Source organism: Ammodytes marinus (genome assembly GCF_949987685.1).
Source record: "Ammodytes marinus genome assembly, chromosome: 6".
NCBI lineage: Eukaryota > Metazoa > Chordata > Actinopteri > Uranoscopiformes > Ammodytidae > Ammodytes > Ammodytes marinus.
The window spans coordinates 27,322,898-27,331,288 of NC_137235.1; the positions used below are offsets into that span (position 1 = coordinate 27,322,898).

An 8,391-nucleotide genomic window follows, 5' to 3' on the forward strand; every position below is an offset into this window, starting at 1 on the left:
AGCAGAATGACCTTTTTCACCAATTTTTTTTAAGTGTGGGACCTAGGAGGACCATGTCTTGTCAAAACAAAACAACTTAAAGCTACCGATGCACTGGAATGCATCGGCAACAGTTTGGAACCCGGTTCTACCTAGTTGGAAGTTCCCAATCCTGCTGACTGAAGTAAAAGGCGTCAATCACTGCACTGTGTTTGATTTTAGTGCGGGAAAGTCTCCACAGACGCTCACATCTTATTACTCTGCAAAGCTGCAAATACAAGAGGTTTCATCAGTGGGTCATATGCTCAATGACTAGGGTTTAACTCACTCTTTCATATATAGGAACTTAACAGAACATTGAATATATAAGACTCTAATGGAGTACAACTTTGAGGCGCTTGAGTTTATGCTTTCAGCGGCATTGACTGGGCCACTGAAAAGTTGATATGACGAAGCACTTTCTTCCTCTAACAGCCTCGTGTCTATAGTGCAGGCACTGCATCTCTCGGAAGCAACACAGCACAGGTTATCCTCTGCTGTCAGCTTCAAAAGAGTCACTGCACTCCAAAAATGGAGGCACCCACACTGTTTCATTTCAGATTTCAAGCGCCCTCTCTGTGACCTTCACTGCCTTCAAACATTTTGAATCTCAGGCATTTAGATCCCTCTCTTGTGTGAGGTGGTGTTTGTTTTTTTTCTACCTTGCTACTTCCCCTCACATGTTACGACACACACATAAGCAACGCCAGGGAATGCACAGTGACATTAAGTATCACAATTTTATTACAAAAATTAAAGTCTTCATCTCTCAGTTTTGCCATGCTTGGAGCATATAACAATACAGTAAAAAACCCGGACCCAGAGAAGAGATAGTAAAGCAGATTTCCACAATGCTTCCACAGCACTCTGTCATTCATGCTTCCACTATACAAATACTGTAACATTCCTTAATACAGAGTAGTACAAACACCTGCCAAAAAACACGTCATTGTCAGAGAGAAACAAACTGTAATTAAATTACATTTACCAGAGGAACAAGAAAAAACTCAACCCAGCTCAGAAGAACAAGAACAAGAAAGAGAAGAAAAAAAAAACAGAAACCAATAAACATTGAAATTGCAACTCAAAAAGTACTGAAATGTGCTGAATATTTGTACCAGCCCAAGGCACCCAGGCTTTTGTAGCAATGTTGGCAAGTTTAACGACATTCTTACAGAAACACTTGAAGCGAACGACGGTTACAAATTGACTCGTGCCACAGTCTTGACTTTTGCAGTGTCCTTCAAACATACCCTCTTTCTCTCCTGGCAATCTCTTCGTCAGTCACAGTGCAAGTTCCGGAGGGAGGGGGGAGTGGGGGGGGGGGGGGGCTAGAGTAAAAGGAGAGGGGAGGTGAGGGCTAGGCAGGGAGCTGTGCCGCGTCAAAATCCACTTTACAGCGCCAAGCACTGACAAAAATTGGATGGACAGTGTAATCTCCCAATCTCCGGGGGGGGGGGGGGGGGGGGGGGGTGGGAAGGGGGTCGGTGGGAAATGGTTACGCAATTCCTCCTTTGGATCGTGAATTGTCCAAACATAAGGCGCAGATTGCCGGCTGCCAGTCCCAAAACTCAAAATAAACCCAAACCAGATAGCTTAGGTGTGCTTTCAACTGAACGAACGTCCGAGAAGAAAAAAAGAAAGAAAGAAAGAGGAGAAAACAGATACCAATACTTTCTCACTGAGGTTTTTTCCAAGACGCATTCCATTTTTTTTTCCTCAAGATGAAAAGTGTTTTTTGCACACAAATACCTAAGAATGATAGAAATCCCCAGATGTTAAGCTTACCGATAACTCGAGTAGTCTCTTACGAACGTCAAAATGAGGACAAGAAAAAACGACAAAAAGCTCAGAAACACAGAGAGGCCTCTCTCTTTCTCGACGGTGGAGTGCAGTTTTAGTTGAGCGAACGGCAAGGCTCGAAGGTCCATTTGGTCGCTCCGCCGAATATTTCGATGTTGCTCTCCGTCCAGGAGAAGACGTTGCCGGCCGGTGCTTTGCTGTTGCAGGTGGCCAGGTTGTAGATCTCTGCGATGGAAAGTTTCCTATTCCAGAGATTTAAGTTTGCCAGCTCGCCCACGTAAGCCTGTGTCGCGTCGAAGCCTCCTCCCAACGAGTCCTGTGGAACAATGCACACGAGGGGTTAATCATCAGTTAGACAAGTGCGAGGTGTGTTAGAGAAGGATTGCCTGGTTGAAATAACAGGAGGCTCCTATACCCTCTGAACCAAAACTCTCAACTTCTAGTACACTTACATCAACTACACTTTCCATAATAGTTAAGTTTCTTTATTTGTCAATTTACACAAGGTATATCCAAATTCATTCTTCGGTTGTCAGAGCGCAGGGTCAGCCATTACAGCGCCCCTGGAGCAGTTTGGGGTTAAGTGCCTTGCTCAAGGACACAATGGTAGAGATGGTGGGCACCGAAGATGTAATAGCACTAGTTTTACAAATAACACCCTCCTGTCTGGTGCTGGGGACCGAACCAGCAACTTTGTGGTTTTTAGTCGGCCCCCTTTTCCTCTAGGCCATCCTACCACCATAATCCTTCTCAGCACTATTATGAAGGTTATTACAGATGAATCTGTTCATATGTTGTTCATTTGTTTCATCAATGATACATTTTGTGCCAGAAATGCATTCTCAGAGACGACCAAACATTTCTGAACAAGATGTAATACAAAAGTGTATTGTTATAATGTAAGTCATCAATTGTCCAAGTAAAGAAATGTACCCTATTCCCAATGTCTCACCCTCGGTACATATTCACTGTCTTCATAGTGAATATGTGTGCAGCAGACTTTAACAATCATTCCCTATCAAAAATTCAGACCACTTTGATGGACCACTGTTACCTTTTCAAATGCTGGGATGATAAAGCACACGCTACTTTAACTGGAGAGGCCTTCATTAGCCAAGCTCAAGATTTTGGAAAACAACCTTCGATGTATCCAAAATCTCATTGTTCATAAATGTACCCACCTTTTAATTGCTTGAAAAATTGAAACGCATTATTGTCTAACAAAATGATCCCAACACACGTGACATTCATGGGATTTAAAAAAAAAAAGACTTAATATGATATATCCCACCTGCTCTTGTCCCAGGACCAGCACTCCGTCTGGTTTGATGGGGTGGTAGGGTGCCAGGTTCTCCCCGCTGCCTCGCATCACTCCATCCTGGAAGGCTTCCCACATGCCGTCACGCGTGGTCCACGTGATGCACAGGTGATGCCACTTCCCGTCGTTAATGAGGAACGGCAGCTTTGCCACCTGCGGCAAGACACCACGTGGCATTAGTCATCATGCCTCTTTCTCTCTCTCTCTATCTCTGTCTCTCTCTCTATCTCTCTTTCTCTCTATCTCTCTATCTCTCTCTCTCTATGTCTCTCCCTCTCTCTCTCTGTCTCACTGTGTCTATCTCTCTCTCCCTCTCTCTGTCTTTCTCCCTCTCTCTCTCTCTCTCTCTCTCTCTCTCTCTGTCTGTCTGTCTCTCTCCCTCTCTCCCGCTCTCTCTCTCTCTTTCTGTCTCTCTCTCTGTCTCTCTCTCTGTCTCTCTCTCTCCCTCTCTCTCTCTCTCTCTGGTTAACAATCTCCCCCTTCACACTGAAATGGCACAGTCACTCCCAGCCCAGAGAAACTCATATGGCTTCCACACTTTCTCTCTTCTTCCTTGATGAATCACTTCCCCTTTGTCACATATCTATTTCTTCCTATTGTTCACCTTTAGCGCCTCTGTTCTATTCCATTTCCACTGTCTGGCACTGGGAAGCTGTCAGGTTACTCTCACTTATCCAAGCACAAAGTATTAAAACGTTTTTTTCTTGCTGCCTGTAAGCTGTTTCTCGTATTACACAAGATACACATTAAACAAAAATGAAACCGTGATGATGCAAATGTAATGCAATAACAGCTGGGATGTATGATTATTTCGACAAAAACAAATCTAGTCCTGTCTGGACTTAATCTGCATTTGTTTGAAACACAACATTGTTGTTGCATGTTATCCTTAACAAGATCTATCAACGTAATCCAACTCAATCTTCTTCAGTTAACCCACACAACAAGCAATGGTCTTGTTGTATTTCCTCTGTTTATATAACTGTGAAGTGGGAGGATTCATGTGATTCAGTGCCTCTCTCTGGTCCCTCATTTTGTCTGCAGCCAGTTGGCAGATCACTTGGCACTCAGAGGGAAATAGGAACACGCAGACTGAGGTTCAACTTAAATTTTAGAACAAAAGTTACTTGATAGATTAAGTAGACTTTACTTGCAAAATGTATTTCTTACCATCATAAAGGCAGTTCATACAAAGGACCAGCCTTGCTTGGTCTAAATAATAATCCAATGCTAAAAAGTTCAATTTATTTAAGTAGATCAAGCAGAAATATTTTTTTTTGTCAGTGCATGGATGCAAAAAACAGCCACAATGATGTCCTGCAGAGGTAAAAAAAAAAAAAAAAAAAAGAAAAGTGAAAAGTGAAATCAGTCACATGCCTTGATATTTTTTTTCCATTTACCTTGTCATTGATGAGAATCTCCATAGGGTTGTTCCCCCACTCGATCAGCACCAGCTCGTTGGACTGGCCCGGCACGGCGTAGGAGAAGGGCGTCCCCACCCCGGGCGAGGCATTGGACTTGATCCACAGACACACGCTGAAGGAGTACATCTCAGGCAGGGTGCGCTTGGCTTTGGCGTACATGTAGTTGGTCCTCAGCGGGAAGGTGAGCTGGAATTTATCCGTTGGCCTGCTGTCTTTACCTGCAGATAAAAAAAAATGTCAGCCACACAGCATCAACATCACGTGTCACATTCAGCTATTTCAATATAATAACTGCATATACGTACTTTATACCCAGCTTTTCTATTTGTTTTTATATCATTTACGCAAACAGTGTGTGTCTTTGAGCATTTGAGCATTGAGTGTATGGGAACTGTTTTACTTTTATGACAGGTAATTCAGTTGTATGTTAACATCCAATGACAATAAAGGCTTTCATTCATTCATACATTATCATACTGACACATTTTCCATACATTGTGTGTTTGCTTAGGGATTAAGTGCAGAGTAAATATCCATAAACCCACACATATGTTAACAAACCTTAAATCCTCTTGAAGATAATGAGATGTATCATTTATATGATCAGAGCCTATTTTAACGGAAGGAAAACAGAGCTCCTCAGAAGATTTAATGGGGTTTTTTCTGTAAAACGTTCAAATTGACGCCAGCCCTGATTAATTATGAAAGACTCTTTTTACAGGGATGATCTGTCTCCTCTTGCTTGTGCAGGAGGGCTCTCTGTCTTCCTACTCTACTCCGATCCTCTTGCACGCAACCTACGCAAGCGCATTGTCACGTTTAGAAAAAGCCAAACACGCCTCCAAAAATGTCCAGTGCGGGGCGCACCTTGCAAAGTGTGTATTTGAGCCTCTGACCTTTTGCAAAAACATTCTTATGTTGTTTGAAGGCTCGTGCGCTAGTTAGATAGTCAGGCTTTGGCTTGGGAAAAATATAAACTCAGCGAAGTAGCTAAACGTGCTCCCGGGTCTTGAAATATGCAAAGCAGTGCAGCAGCTTCTCCTCTGCTCCCTCACACACTATACTGTGCGCAACGTGCGTGGTGGTTGCGGCATTGTAAACCACCTTATCAGGCCCGCTTCCAGAACAAAATGACTTGGGGATGCATTTGAGATTAGAGTTGGTGAGCCAGTGATATAGGCTTATGTTAGCTACAGTGGCCGGCAAAAGCAATGAAAAAAAATAGGATCAAATAATTGATCATGTCCATTTTTATGTTTTGAAACCAAAGCAAGCAGGAACATTGTAGGTGTGTTAAAAGTGCTTTACTGAAAACAATATTCAGTCCATAGTAAACAGAACACAACCTCTAACACGCTCTGATTCGTCTAAAGGTTGAGACAGCCCTTGATCAAATCAAATCAAAAACAACTAAATGAATTACACTAGTTCTTGATAAGAAGTTCCATACAGGTCCACATTCAATGCACTGTATATCCAAACGCACCTTTCTCCAGGTCATTGATGCGATGGTGCAGAGAGGTGAGCGTGGACTCCACTCTGTTGCGCTGGTCGGTGTCGTTCCTCGCGGCGCCCGGTTTGCTCTCCTCTAACGTGTTGACCCGGGACAAGACCTGCTTCTCCATGTCGTCTATCTTGTTCTGCAGCAGATCTTTCAGACTGTTCGCTTGCGCCGTCCCGTTGTTCCCTCGGCTGTACTGCTGCAAGGGACATGGGGGAGACAAACACTGGGTTACAAAAGAGCACAGGGAGCACTTTCTCTTCTCTAGAATATGTTCTTTCCCACTCTATGTGACGCTTACAGCCGTGTCCGATAACTGTTTCTCACTGTCTGTTTTTGTTTGTGTGCGCCACGTGCCCTGCGTCAAATCGTTCACAGGGCAGCCAGTCTGGTTCATTTTAAAGACAATATGAATTATAACACAAGTGGCTTCAGGCGAATACTGCACAAAGCCAGAACAATGTTGCAGCAGTGCAGCGGAGGTTTAATCCCCATTCTAATTAAACACAAGAAACGAATTGAAATCACTTTTTTTCAAGATCATTTTTAGGTGTTTTCACCTGTATTTGATAACTGAAGATGTGGAAATGGGGGAGAGAGAGAGAGAGGGGGAAGACATGCGGTAAACGGACCGGGCTGAAGTCGAACCCGGGACCCCTGCGACAAGGATTAAGCCTTGATTGTACGCACTCTACAGGGGCGCCCCTCATTGAAATTAACTTTTGCCCTATGCTTGCCGCGGCTCTTCCCTGCTCGCCTCGCCTACCTCTAGATTCTCCAGTCTTTGTTTGAGCGTCTGTAAAGTCTGTCCCAGCTGGGCCAGAGTGTCCGTGGTGCCCCTCGATACATCCCCCATGGTGTTCTTCACCCCCGGCCGTCTCCCGGCGCCGGCGGCCGGGAGGCTCTGGCTCTCGCAGCGGCTCAACTTGGACGTTAGTTCCCTGATCGTCTCCTTTTGGTTCATAATGGTCTCCTTTTGCTGCAGCACAGTCTCGCGCAGCTGCATGACAGTGGTCTTCAGGTCCTCCGCCGGCCCGCTGTTCTGCATCGTGGCCGAGCACAAGTCCATATCCTTGGGCACCGACGTGCAAATAAACTGCGTCTGTCCGAAGTCTTGCGCGGAGCTCTCCGAAAAAACAGACAGGCAAGAGAGTAGAAAAAGTTTCCAAGAGATTCCGTCCATGGTTCCGGTTGTGTGTGTGTCGCGCTTCTAGAGTGAGGGAGAGAGTGTGTGAGCGTGTGTGAAGCGGTCTTTGAGATTTCAGCACCACGGAGCTGTCCACTGAAGCTGTGACTGTGAGCGCTGCTTTCTGCGCGCGGTTTATATAGCGGACATAAACCAGCGCAGATTCACTGCATTGGTGATGGGCGGCAGCGGGCTCTGGGTGTACCTACACAGTCCAGCCCCTTATTTAAGGTCGTACTCACTGTACGCTCATCACTCACCCAGCCGACTGTTACAGTAACAGAGAACAGGTACAATAGAGTATGACGTTGTAGTAAAAGAAAAATGTGGAATATTAGAGTAGGCCTTCCTGCATTGGAAGTGGAAACAGACTCGATTGATGTAGGCTACTTTCCAATCGTTTACTCTGAAACGTAAAATAAAACATTGAAAGTCCCTTTACTTAAGTCTACTTACAGTAGGCCTAAGTCAAAGTCCTACAGAAGTGTGTACTTTGAGTAAAATCACTCGTCGTGTTATCACTTATGTGTGAACAGCATTTTTGTTGGTCTCAGTGGAGCTGATTTCAACTACTTTCTACAGTGTGTGTCTGTTTGACCTGCATAAAATGTGTTTAGGTCTATATAAAAATAATCTAATAAATACGTTTTGTAATGATACATACATTTTTTCCACTGAATTAAATGAAAAGTTGAATTGAAAAGCCATACAATTCCCCCTTGTTCAACTGTATTTATTATCCCCAGAAGTTCTGCTCTGGCTGTCTTAGTTGGTTCCTTGACTTTATGCCTCTACCTAGTTGTTAAACTACATGGAGCATTTACCCTCCTGTCATTTCCACTTGATGATCACTTGCTGATCAGCAAAACAAACATGCATATTATCCCCTTAACTAGTGTGCACTTGAATAGGCCTATGTAAGGAGTTGCCTCCCACCAATTTGGTTTCATTTAAACTAAGTGAAGGTATTACTGGTCTACCTTAAATGAAAGCTACTCCCTATCCACCAAAGGAGCCGGTCCCATGATCACCCCGCTCTCCTCCTCCTCTCATCCATCCATCCATCCATCCATCCATCCATCCATCCATCCATCCATCTCTCTCTCTCTCTCTCTCTCTCTCTCTCTCCCTTTCGCGATTG

At 44.3% G+C, this 8,391-nt stretch overlaps 1 protein-coding gene across 1 annotated transcript; it reads right to left on the reverse strand.

Moving 5' to 3' along the window:
* Positions 1–1,915: 1,915 nt before the first annotated feature.
* LOC307251878 (neuronal pentraxin-1-like) lies at positions 1,916–7,250 on the reverse strand (the record flags this gene model as incomplete). The annotated part of the gene is made up of 5 exons (XM_080029315.1): positions 6,831–7,250; positions 6,050–6,263; positions 4,540–4,781; positions 3,113–3,292; positions 1,916–2,137 (listed from the first exon to the last, which is right to left on the reverse strand). The coding sequence occupies exons 1-5, from the start codon at positions 7,245–7,247 to the stop codon at positions 1,916–1,918; spliced, it is 1,275 nt and encodes a 424-aa protein (XP_079885441.1). The 5' UTR covers positions 7,248–7,250.
* Positions 7,251–8,391: the final 1,141 nt, after the last annotated feature.